The sequence below is a fragment of the Aquarana catesbeiana genome, linkage group LG06 (assembly GCF_042186555.1).
Source record: "Aquarana catesbeiana isolate 2022-GZ linkage group LG06, ASM4218655v1, whole genome shotgun sequence".
Lineage (NCBI taxonomy): Eukaryota > Metazoa > Chordata > Amphibia > Anura > Ranidae > Aquarana > Aquarana catesbeiana.
The window spans coordinates 358,224,228-358,237,825 of NC_133329.1; the positions used below are offsets into that span (position 1 = coordinate 358,224,228).

Here is a 13,598-nt window from a genome sequence, read left to right on the forward strand (position 1 = left end):
TTCTGAGGGCTCTTGGAGTGCTATGGAAAAGCCAGACACTTCCAAGAAGGACATGTTCTAGCTTTTATGGTTCTTGCTCTTCAGGTGAATCACAAATTTTTAGGCATTGTCCTACAGGTTTATTTTCATTTTGGTTTTACGTAATCTTTCACTGAAAAGATGTCATAGATGACTTCTGAATAGACCTGCAGTTTTTAGCAAAATATTCTGTGGTGTGCAACTACCTTCTCTGTGAAATCCATCCCTCTTAATGTAAAGCTTCCTATAGACTATGGAAAGAGGAGAGCAGAGTTGTGACTTAGGCCGTCCATACATGGCATGAATCTCGGCCGGTTCAGCAGAAACCCGGCCGAGATTCAAACTGTTAATGGGCAGGCTGAATGTACCAAGTTGATCAATCGATCAGCTTGTGTACAACCAGCCTGCTAGATTCTCTTGTGATCAGGGGCGGCTCGTCCATTAAGGGTTCACACGCGCCGCCCCCCCCCCCCCCCCCCCCCATCCATCGCCACCTGCCCCTATCCATGCATCCGGCCCCTTTCAAGACACCGAACACATGGTTTCCAATTCAGGGAGGGTGTTTTTTGGAAGCGAAGATTAGAGACAGAGACTCTAATAGGCTTCAAAATAGCCCACCCTGGTGTTTTACAGCAACGAATGAATATTCGCTATTGTAACACTGATCCTCCTCCCAGCCAATCAGAAAGTGAGTTTTGACACCCGTCACCCGATTGGCTGAAAGGACAGGCGATCCTATTGGATGCCTAGGAGGAGGATGGAGGAGAGGACACGGAGCCGCTGCATGCTGCTCGCCACCTGCTACTCGCCTAGATGGGGTAAGTGCTGGACCGACTGGCAAACAGCGGGGGGGCTGTGGTCGGCCTTTAGTATTTTCCCATTGCATAATTAGGCTGCAGAGATATCTTGATGGGTGGAGTTGAGCATCCCTGGATGGCAGTCCATAATTGGGTGTTCCCAGAACAACTGATTTTACACTGGTATACCCAAGCAGTACACAGGCAGTGCCAGAAGTACACAAGCAGTGCCAGAAGAATACAAAACAGCCTAATCGTCAGTCTTAGTACTATGTTGTGTATAGCCTTTATTTTGATTGGACTTGAATAGCGGGTTATAAGATTATACACACAGCTGAATGAGTAAATTGAAGGACACACCCCTCCATCTCTTCTAGAGAGAGAGATGTAATTGAGATGTGGAGATTGATTTATTAAAGCAGTTAAGAATCTATTCACTTTGGTTATCCAATCATGTGAAAAGTATTCCGTTTATTTATTTCATCTACACAATTGGAATTTTTATACAATTTATTGTGTAAAGGTTCTTAAAGAGGTTGTAAAGTCAAAAAACATTTAACTGAAAAAAAAAAAAAAGAGTTTTGCACAGAGTGGCCCCAAATCTCTTCTGGAGTATCCTGCTGGTGCTCTCCACTCCACCTCTTCTCTGTGCTCCTCCATAGGAAGCCACTTCCTATGGCGCCACACGTGCGGCCACACTCCTGAGCCAGGCTATGTATGTCTAGAGGTACACACAGCAGGGTTGATTTACTAAAGGCAAAGAGACTATGCACTCTGCAAAGTGCAGTTGCTCCAGAGCTTAGTAAATGAGCAGAAGCTCTGCTGACTTCCATCATCCAATCACGTGCAAGCAAACATCTTGCTGTGGAGCAACTGCAAAGTGTGCAAAGTGCACAGTCTATTTGCCTTTAGTAAATCAACCACAGCGTGTCTTGGCCTCCCCCCTGACTGGATTTGACTGACAGCCACTCGAGCCAATCACTCCCACTACTTTCAGTCAAGCTTGTGAGATCGGGGAGAGAGGACAGAAGACCTACAGACGGGAACAGTGTTGGATCGACGTAGGACTCAGGTGACTATTTAGGTTGGAGGGGGGATCAACAACAAGAAGGTTTTTTAGATGAATGCATAGAATGCATTAAGGTAAAAAGACCTTGTGAATTTAGAACCACTTTAACTGCATTAGTAAATCAGCCCATTCCATTTACAGAAACAGCCAGCAAGTTTAGAGTTGGTACTGGGCTTTCCTATTAAAAAGCGCACCCTGCACTGCAAAGTAAATACTGTGGAAGCACCTTAAGATTTTATATTAATAATGAAAATATGTCATTACTTTTTTAACAAATAAATACATTGACCTTTTATGAACATACAAAATCACTGCCTAGCTAGCACAAGGCACTTTTAAGATGTTGGGCTATCCAACAAAATGGTGTTGTGATGGCTACACATCTAATAATGACTTGTTGCAGAGTATCGTTAACTTGTATACGTTTCTATGGATATATGTGTTAGTCTTTTTACATTACTCACTCTCCAGACTTGAGAAGGTGAAAGTGGTTTTATTGTGGGGAATAATGGCTCCTATTTCACCTTCCAAAGTCCTGGTTCCTAATTCTTCACAATGCTGCCATATGTTCAGCTCTGGCAGCAAGATGGAATTTAAGCGCTCTCTCTATAGCATAAACAAGTCTTTAAATGTTCTCACGTATCCGCGTTATTGCTCCTCTTAAACATACAAACACTTGTTCTGTAATTTTTCTATGTTCTGTTTCCAGAATCCTCTGTGAACAGACTATTTCTTTCTAAAACCACTCTGGTGCTTATTTTTTAATATTATAACTGTTATTAAATGTTCTAGTATAGACAGTCTCAAACATTACAGGGTAGAGAAAGGCATTTTGAGGAGGCAATTCATCTGGCTTCAAAACAGGAGAAATCTGATACAATGGTCATTTCATTCATGCGTAGTGTCAGGTAAAGGGTCAGCTTTTCTGTATTGTGTCCCTTTATGGCCTGGTTGCATACTAATTTGGGGTTGCCATGAAAAGGAGAGGGCTCGGGCAGGGACGTAACTAGAAATAGCAGGGCCCCATAGCAAAATGTTGTATGGGGCCCCCCCTGCAAACAGCCCCCCCCCCCCACAGCTGCCCTAGTGTCAATGCAGTGTGAGCTATGCCACATACAGCGTGACCTGTGCACAATGCAGCGTGACCTGTGCCCCATACAGCGTGACCTGTGCCCCATGCAGCGTGACCTGTGCCCCATGCAGCGTGACCTGTGCCCCATACAGTGGTACCTGTGCCCAATACAGCGTGACCTGTGCCCAATACAGCGTGACCTGTGCCCCATACAGCGTGGCCCGTGCCCCATACAACGTGACCTGTGCCCAGTGCAGCATGACCTGTGCCCCATGCAGCGTGACCTGTGCCCCATGCAGCGTGACCTGTGCCCAATGCAACGTGCCCTGTGCCCCATACAGCGTGACCTGTGCCCCATACAGCGTGACCTGTGCCCCATACAGCGTGACCTGTGCCCCATACAGCCTGGTCTGCCTGTACCCCATACAGCCTCATCTATGCAGAGGAAGAGGCAAGCCACCAGGATCAGCAGAGAGCGGGATTGCCCGCTGTAATAGCTTTCATTTGAATTTCTCGTCTTCCCGGGGCTCATCGTCACATAGCCCCACCTCTTGGCCCGACGCCTTTGATGACGTCACATGTCCCGCATTGGATCGGCGTTCTGTCTATCAAAGGCGCCGGGCCAAAAGGTGGAGCTATGTGACGTGAGCCCCGGGAACACTGGAAGTTCTAATGAAAGCTCTTACATCGGGCAATTCAGCTCTCTGCTGATACGGACAGCTCGCCTCTTTCTCTCCTCTCTCTTCCCCTGGCTGGGAGACTGTGTCGGCAGTGCTCTCATGCTCACTGGGCCCCACTTGGCTGCGGGCCCCATAGCGCCCGCATGGGTCGCTATGGTGGTAGTTACGCCCCTAGGCTCGGGCAACCACCTCATGGGAAGAGCACTACCATCTCCTAAGGGGAGGGAAATCCCCTGTTCTGTGCCAGTATAAGAAAAAAAAATAAAGGAGTAGAGGAGAAGGAAATAAAGAAATGAAGGGAGGGGGATGCCCGAGCAGGAGGAGGAGGAATCCCCCTGAATATGGGTTGAGGCTCATGTGAGAGTCCAGAAGTGTGAGTAACATTCAGGTAATGGATTGAAAGAGGACCCAAGGAATCCAAGTATAAGAAAATAAAGTTTGTTTACCCTAGATTGAGATTGAGCCATAGATTGAGTGGGCACAGGCATCCAGTGTTTGTAAGACATTTAGGACTTTTGTTTACGTTAAAGTTGCTGAAGAAGCCAAATGTGCCAAATTATTTAATGAGGGCAGGGAATGCAGTTCTAGGGTTTGAAATGTAAGGCAATAGGTCATCATGTAGGCTAAGCGTGTATTCATTGCTGGTGGACAACCTGGCGTTTGATGGAAGGATTGTTACAAATAGTGATGGCCAAATGTTTTATGGTGAGAATGTAAGTAGGGGGATAACTATGACAAGTACCAATATGGCTGTGTATGGAATCTGCTAATATACTGATAACCTGAGCACTAGGGGAATCAAAGAGGGCAAGTATTTTCATAAGAAGATTAAGAATGACTATCTTGGAAATAGTGGCGGCAAGGAGTTTCCAGGTTAAGGAGGTCAAATGCCTTTTCTGTGTCTATTGGAAGGAATTGGAATTGGTCTTGTGTGACCAATGGAGGTCAGTGTTTTGATTGTTTTACTCTTCACTTCTCTGTAGGGTACAGCACCGACTTGGTCCAGGTAAATCAAGGAGGAATTAAAGGTTTTAAAGCAGTCAGGAAAAAGTTTGGCTTAAATTTATAGGTCAATGTTAGGGAACAGAAATGGGCCTGTATCTGGATCACTGGGAGGGGTCTTTGTTTTTTGGGGGATAATGGAAATGTGTGATTTTTGGGATTGTTTCAGGAAGGGGCAGGTCTCTGAGATTGAATGAAATGTGTTTCATGATAGGGGCTAAAATGTCCAAAAAGTGGGTGTAAAAGAAGGATGTAAAGATGTTGGGGACAAGGGCTCTTGCTTGAGAGTAAAGAGCAAATGACTTCAATGGTTTGTTGAGTAGTGAATAGAGCAGAGAGGAAGTCAGTTAGTGTAAGGAGTCTGGTTGCAGAGCAGATGAAAGGAGGATGAAATATGTTCAGAACAGAAGTATGCACCCAACTTTGGCCATAGCAGAATGCCTTGAGTATGAATGTACATGCTTGTTTAAGTCTGATGGAGCAAGCCAATCATTTTTGTGACCAAATTCAAGTAAGGCCCTAACAGTAAGGTTCCCTTTGTAAGACTGGTCTAGGAGTTTAAGTATGTCAGTGTGCAGGTTCATAAAACTTGTGGGTCCGGCTATCTCTTGTGGGACTGTTCTAAGGCATGAAAATAGCAGTAATGTGTGAAGACTTAATATAAAGCATTGGGTAGGGATTTGTCTAGTTTAAATTGGAATGGGATTTATGCATTGAGATATGTATACCAGTGAATAATATACTTGAAAATCTCTCTGCAACATTTTGTTTTAAATTCTGTTCTTACAGCAAGGAATGTAACAGTGGTGGGCAACCAACAAGCCCCGGACTGGTACTAAAGAGCAGCAGATGGTTTACTTTTAACCGGATCGTTCTCAAGGCAACTTAGAAGCCTAAGACCCAGTACATGTCCAGGGGGACCAGCTACCACTTTCATGCTCCTGCAGTAAAACAGAGACATACCAGAATTGGTTGAAGCCGTATACTCACTGCGACTACCTAAGGGAAAATGCACTTATAGGTAATTGGTGTCCGATGGAGCAGAGCATGCCAGGTATAGGCAATAGAACTTGGGGAACTTCCTGTACCTGTTTCAGTCTTTATCAATGTAAATTGAAGTGATGGGATGGGAAGGCTGCTAAACCGCATTTCTTGTAGGGCCCGTTCTGCATAGAGTATTAAAGTATAACTAAAGGCAAAACTTTTTTTTTTTTACTTTTGGATAGAAGGAGGTAGAGATAGGACAAGGTTTAATGTAGCTAAAAATTCATAGGCTGGAAGCAGCAGCTTGAAGAAGGAGTGCGGCTGCCCTGTTACTCGCAGCCTGTACGCTCACAAAACACATTGCATTCCAGTGACGTTATCCGTCCTCGCCTGCAACCATCTGCGCCACAAGCCTCGTTCTGAGCTAACCTCCACTGCGGCCGGCCGATGACCATGCAGCGGTGTCTGTAGCGAGCCAAGAGTGCCCACAAAGCAGGAACGGACTGACTACACTGATGATACCCCCATGTTGGGACCAATGCTTATTTTAACCATGAAAATGTGAGTTGCCTGTGAATTTTTATCTACATTAAACCTTGTCCTATATCTACACCAAGATGTGCCTCTCCCTTTGTGTTTTTTAAGGGAAATCTACCCAATAGGACACAGATGGCAAAAAAACTGGCAGGGGTTATAAAGCTCCCTTACTCTATCCAAAATGAAAAAAAAAAGTTTTGCCTATAGTTCTACTTTAATCCATCTTTAGATCTACTTATGTTTTTTGTGACTAAACCTGGCAGAGCAGTAATGTGTACCTATTGGCATTATTTCTGGTATCATTGGGGGCAAAGCTATTCTACAGTAAGGAATAAAGTAGAAAGTTACGGAGGAGAGATCTAGCTCTTGAAGTGTGCATGAAATACTGTATAAAAAGCAGAGGTTGTCTCAGACCACCAGCTCCACATACAGCTAAAATATTACACTGGCTGCCAGAAAGTAAAGCCCAGTATTGTGAAAAATACAGAGCTACTGTCGGTTCTCATCTATACCTTCATAATTGAACATAAAGGGAGTAGGAACAAAAACTGTTTTAAAATAATACTTGTAGTTATTAATATTATTTGTAGACTCTTATTCCCTGTGCTTGTGAGTCTTACTGTGTATAATGTTAAGAGTGGAGCTGTTAATGCATTATCCCTTTAAAAGTTAATTGGCCCTTAAAAAGTACCTGCTGAGCTTTCTTGCACTCTCAATAATTATTCTTAACTTAGGTTCATATATTTGCTGTTAGTGATTCATGTAAATTTGTCATTAACAGTCATTGTGACCTTGGCTTGCATTTATTGATGAATCATACCTTGAAAATATTGCCTAATATAGCGTACACTTCATCATCATAAGTACAACCTTTTAAAAGTATTCTTAATATAAATCTCTTTAAATGTAGGTTAACATTTTAAATGCTTGACTTCTGTCTATAATCTGTGATTAGGCATGTATGTAGGGGGCAGCTGTCTTTGTTGTGTACATGTAGTTACTGTTTAGTAGTAAAGCTGAGTCTTTGTGTTTTCCTGTACATTTTATCCTAATGCAAGCAGACTAATACAGCTGCCACAATGTTCTTTGTATCTAGTGTTTTCACACATTTTAAGGGAAATCTATACCCAAAACTTTTCTTTTTGGGTTTTGAATAGAATGTAAAAAGGTTTGAATCCCTGTCAGGTTTTACTACTATCTGGGAGAAAAGATTTTTCTCTCTTTCTATTCTGGGAACAGCATTTTACCTGACAGGAAGTGCGGAAACAAACAACAGCATTCCCCTACTTACCTAAACCGTTTACGACAGCAATATGCATATATGTGGCATCAGGGCACGTGGGCCTTAGTAACTTACAGTATGTGTCACTGTCGTGTTCTGGGGCGCGCTCTTTGAACGTCCCCAGAACAGTGACCAAGCTTTCACTGACAGCTCTTGGTCAACTGTTGACAATCAGAAGCCAGTAAAATGGGATCTTAATGATGTAAGGCCAGTGCAGCCAATCACAATGCCACATGGTCAGGAGCCCCTTCTACTGTCTTTGTACGTTTAAAGTCTCGGCTCCCGCAGGTGTAAAGCGATTAAAGCTTAAGTGCAGCATAAATTACAATCTGAAAATTAGCACATGGCACATAACTTACAGTCAGTAGGATGTGTCCCTTGTGTTGATTCCTCTTCTGTTAGTGAAAATCTTTCTCCATCCTATCGCTAACACTCCCCACACCGGAAGATTGCAGCGGCGAGAGTTAATACAGCTATCGTCAAGAGAACCCGACTATGCCAGCCTTTCTCCCCAGCTCCGTCATTCATAGAAGCCATACTACAGCTTCTATGAATGAAACACGGTCTATGAATGGAGGACATGTGGAGAAAAACAAATGCAGGAAAATGCAGGTCTCTGCAAGGGTACACAGAGAGCAATTGTTTTCTATGTGCACCATTCACACTACATCTGAGTAGAGAGGTGTGAAACAATGCAGCTTGTCTGCATTTTTCTGCACTGTGCTAGAACAAGTCTCAGTTGGTTTGTCTGTTTCTGTGTACTGCAGCTGGATGGTGTGAGATTTCAATAATAAAAAAAAAAATCGGGAGCCAGTGGCTTGGATTGTAAAAATGTAAGGCACCACCTCCCACTGCCTGCAGAGAATGGGCACCAGCCTGCTCGGGAAAAATTCAAGTTAGACTTACCGGTAACTTGTTTTCCAGGAGTCTTTCAGGACAGCACCTGACAGAGTGGCTCCACCCACTAGGAAACAGGAAACACCAACTCCACCAAATTTTAAAAGGAGGCTTCTCCCCACAGCTCGTCAGTTGTAGCAGAGTACCTCCGGCCCAAGCTGGAACACATAATCAGAATATGGTTAGTCACAGCAAATATTGGGGTGGCACCAGCTTTTTCTGCCCATGTAGTGGCCAGAGCTCTAGTTTGTATCTTGAAAGTGCACCTTCTGCCCCTTCCTCCTCCTCTTCTTCCTCCTCTTCCTTGGAGTGAGAGGGGGAATGCTCCCCATTGGGTAGGAGGACCAGCTTCAGCCTCCACCGCTGGGATTAATTGTGAGCCCTGAGAGGATCCTGAGGTAGTTGGCTGACTCAGGGATGGTGCTGTAAGAGAAGAGCGAAAAGATTGGATAGTAGCATCTAGCTCTTTCTTAACTGATGCGATTAAATTGCTGCATGCAGAAGAAGCTTTTTCCTTAACTAAGGAGTCAATGCAAATTTGACACAAGTCTTCTTCCAACCCTCTGGTAACTTCATTTTACATGAGGGACATCTCTTTTTGATTGTTGGTCAGAGCTCTTAGCCTGCCAAAAAACAAAAAAAAAGAACACCAGAGCATCCCAGTGAGTCAAACCTGCCTCCTAATGGGCTCACCACAGGTGCACAGGTAGTACAACAGCCAACTCCCTGTGCCCAGACAGGCCCCAGCCACCAGGGGGAAAAAATGGAAAGAGAGAGGCACCACAGGGTAGACCCCCCATACCCCCTTATCTGGGCCTTGCTGGTGCCTGTCTCGCTTGCTGCTGCCACAGAGTCCATTGTGGCGCTTTTTGTTAGTGGCTTAGAACGCCGGTTCCGGAGTCCATCAGTGCCACTGTGCCAGACCGGAACCAGAATATAGGCACCAGGACCGCTCCTCCCCTCTCCCCCTGCGCAATTCCTGGTGGAAATGACCCTGCGCCTGTTCCCCGGTGCTGCCCCTTTGCCGGATACCTAATTTCCGGCCAGCCGAGTCTCTACTCTGCCATCAAAAAGATGGCAGTGGCCTGTAATGCCGACATGCTATGGGAACCCCGCAAACGGCTGCCGCCGCCTACCAGCAGCCCCAGATACAGTTAAGCATTCTCTGAGCTGAAGAGGAAGAAGGAGCCCACTTACCAGCTACCCTTGGTGCGGCGTGGGAGGGGTGGACTCTCTGGAGGCAGAAAGGTATGGTGGGGTAGGCAGTCTGGCCTCTCAGGACAGCACCCAAGAGACCCTGACTCCCACTAGGTGTTCCCTTGCCGAAGGAAACACAAAAACTGACAAGCTGTGGGGAGAAGCCTTCTTTTAAAATTTGGTGGAGTTGGTGTTTCCTGTTTCCTAGTGGGTGGAGCCACTCTCTCAGGTGCCGTCCTGAAAGTTGTTTAGGAAAACAGCTCGTTTTTCTGTGCAGACTAGTGTGAATGAGCCGCTAGTGCAAGCAGTGAAAATACTTTCATTTAACTTTGTATACGTCTGTTGCTGACAGTTCTTGTACATTAGAGTTTAGACTGGGATAGAAAAAAACAGGTCAACGAGCCAATCAGTTTTGTGGCAGTGGTCATGTGCTAACAAGGACAATACTTACAGGAGAGAGAGACAGAGGGATGAGCTTATCAGTCTGTTGCTTCTCCTACACTGTCCAGTCACAGGCTACTGCCTCTGTGTATGTCTGGTGCAGGAAATAATGCACCATAGCACCATATTAAATGTCTTGTGTATTGTAACTTTAAATGTTTTGTTCTGCAGTGTTTTCCTTAAAACATATAAAAACACATAAAAAGGTGATAATGAAATAACCGGCAGCTTGCCAGCCCCCTGGAGTTTTGCCTTCTAGTCCTAGATAAGGAGTTTTCTGCTCTGGGGTATCGGTCCTGTTACTTTTCAGTGGGAGACTGTTATCTTTTGATGCTGATGGCTTTGATGTAAATATGCTGCAGAAAAGGGTTAAAGAGCGATAGGGATTAGTTTAGGGATTAGCTCTGATTAATGTTGGAGTCAAATTAGTTGGAGTTTTGGAATTAAGTGATAGGCTAAATGTGGGTTGGGGCTAAGCGTTAAAGATTTATTTTAAGGTTTAGGGTGAGTGTATGTCCAGCCATGTCCAGACAAAATCTTTTTTTGTTTTAGGTTTGGATAAAGGTGAGAGACTTACAACACCTGCTGGGTTCTGCAAAAAAAAAAGTTGATGACTGCTCTTCAGTAAAAAAGTGCCTTTATTGATGTAAATCTATTAATACCAATACAACTGGAGAAGTAAGACATGTAAAACACGTGAGATCTCACTTCTCCTCTTGTATTTATCTTAATGGATTCACATCAATAGGGAAATCGTTTTTACTGGAGTATGGTCTAATAGATTTCACGCTTACACTCCTCAGCAAGAACTGAGAGTCTCACTTCTCCAGTTGTATTGGTCTTAATAGGTTTGCATCAATAAAGAAGTTATTTTCACTGGAGTGCAGTAATCTACTGTTTTTTACACCACAGTTCTAGCAACAGGCTAGAGTGGACCAAACTGGAGCAGTATTACATTTTCTTTGGCTATATTGGGCCATGTTGGGTTTTACCGCTGCTCAAGCTCTGTTACAGAGATTGCACCTCACTTCCTGCCCGTTGATACTTGGTAGAGGCGTTTTCTATCACCCATGAAGTCTGGCCAAAATACTCACCATTGGCTATTCACATTTGTACATCCTGGCTTATTTCAAGGAAATGAGCTGCAGCTAAAAAATGTCCACTGAACTTCCTTCTTCGAGGACAACTAAAGAGATTATCACTTTAGTTATCCCCAAAAAAGACTGCTTAGCTGCAATTTTGCTGTAACCCATGTCCTGGAAATACACTATATTACCAAAAGTATTGGTACACTTGCCTTTACATGCACATGCACTTTAATGGCATCCCAGTCTTAGTCCATAGGGTCCAATATTGAGTTGGCCCACCCTCTGCAGCTATAACAGCTTCATCTTCTGGGAAGGCTGTCCACAGGATTTAGTAGTGTGTCTATGGGAATGTTTGACCATTCTTCCAGAAGCACATTTGTGAGATCAGGCACTGATGTTGGATAAGAAGGACTGACTAGCAGTCTCCACTCTAATTCTTCCCAAAGGTTTTCTATCGGGTTGAGGTGCAGGCCAGTCAAGTTCCTTTCCCCCCAAACTAATCCATGTCTTTATGGACCTTGCTTTGTGCACTGGTCCAAATGATTTGGTGGAGGGAGGATTATGGTGTGGGGTTGTTTTTCAGGGGTTGCGCTTGGCCCCTTAGTTCCAGTGAAGGGAACTCTTAGATATCAGCACACCAAGACATTTTGGACAATTTCATGCTCCCAACAGTTTGGAGATGGCCCATTCCTGTTCCAACATGACTGTGCACCAGTGCACAAATAAGGTCCATAAAGACATGGATAAGAGCCCTGACTTCAACCCAATAGAACACCTTTGGGATGAATTAGAGCGGAGACTGTGAGTCAGGCCTTCTCGTCCAACATCAGTGTCTGACCACACAAATGGAAGAATGGTCAAACACTCCCATAGACAATCCTAAACCTTGTGGACAGCCTTCCAAGGAGAGTTAAAGCTGTTATAACTGCAAAGGGAGGGCCAACTCAACGTTGAACCCTACAGACTAAGACCGGGATGCCATTAAAGTTTATGTGCGTGTGAAGGCAAGTGTCCCAATACTTTTGACAATATAGCGAGGCTTCATGGATGACAGAAAAGATCTACAGGTATGGCTTTTGCATTAAATAATATTTTTACAAACAGCACTGTGCATTTTAAACTACAGGGGCCCCTTGTCTCCATGGGCCAGTTTATGTAAAAGGTGAACTTAGCCTTGCACAACTTATTTTAACATTAGGTTTAGGATTTGGGTAATGGAGGGTTAAAGAGTAACTAAAGCCAAAAATAAAAATTTTGAGGGTTAGGTAGACTTACACCAGTGAAAGTCCTACATCCAGAACCGATAGCTCATTCCAGATTTAGGTCTACAGCACAGGCCTGCCTATATATAAATTTTTGTTTGTTTCTTTATCTTTGCAGATATGGAGTCTGCTGAGAGGATAACAACATCAAACTCATCTTCAGTGGCTTCTTCCTCACCGTCCACCCCTTCGGCAGCTACAGTTTCTAAAGGAGGCATCTCCACAGGCGTCACCCCTCTGAGCTCCTCCATCACTGCTTGCGGTAGGTTTTTAATGAATGATGTTTATGGGTGCTTCATATCTTCCACAAGCAGAAGAATTGTTCATAGTTGGCCAGCTTGTCTCATAAAAGGATCACTTTGTATTGTCCATAGGATACTCGTCAAAAGGGAAAAGGAGTGAGGAAAACTATTCAGAAAGAAGAGAGAGTAGGCAGGAGGAAAGTTGGAGTGAGAGGTAGGGATGGGGGAAAGGTACAGATGGAAGGCTCATGAGGGAGTTGAGTAAACCCAAGTTCATGATGGCCAGGACGAGGAACAATTATATTTATGAGGACACCACAGTTCAAAATCTTTGAGAATACAGGCAGTCTCCGAGTTACGAATGAAGTTGGATCCTGTACTACCAGGTCTGTCTGTGATCTTCTGTTCTATTTCTGAGGGAAGAAGGGGAGTTTTCCATAGACATAAAGGGGTGGATTTACTAACGGCAAATCTCAACTGCAATTGCTCCCTAGCTTATTAAATGAGAGGAAGTTCTGCTGACTTCAATCATACTATCATGTGCAAGCAAAAATGCTTTTATTTATTTTCCTTGCATGTGATTGGGTATTCTTTGCAAAGTGAAGCTTCATCTCATTTACTATGCTCTGGAGCAACCACACTTGCAGAGTGCACAGTCTATTTGCCTTTAGTAAATCAATCCCAATGTCTTTCACCCTGGTGAACCACTGTCCCAGCTGCTACAGGATGTTTTAATTGAAAGTATGACTGATGTCATTTAAATTGCCTAGCTTTGTGGCAGGTTCTCTTTAACCTCCCTCGCGGTAATCCTGGCTCGGGGTTAATTTTCAGTACCAATAGCGGTATAACCCCGAGCCACACCCAAGATTGCATTGCAGTATCCAGGTACAGTTACTTACCTTGTCCCTAGGATCCTGCGATGTCCTCCTGCTGTATCCTCCGCCCGATGCATCAATGTTCCGGTCTCCAAACCCTGCAAGCGTCGCAACGCATGGGGGCGGAGCCCTGCTGCAAATTCAAAAAAGTACAA

General features: G+C 44.3%; 1 protein-coding gene across 20 annotated transcripts in view; it reads left to right on the top strand.

The window, feature by feature from the left end:
* The window catches only part of BAZ2B (bromodomain adjacent to zinc finger domain 2B), a 441,294-nt gene that overhangs the window by 265,892 nt on the left and 161,804 nt on the right, over nt 1-13,598 (top strand). For all 20 annotated transcript variants that reach the window (XM_073634094.1, XM_073634089.1, XM_073634092.1 and 17 more), the window contains one exon: nt 12,445-12,588. In XM_073634094.1, the coding sequence (XP_073490195.1) occupies nt 12,445-12,588 (144 nt within the window). The remainder of the gene's footprint in view (nt 1-12,444; nt 12,589-13,598) is intronic.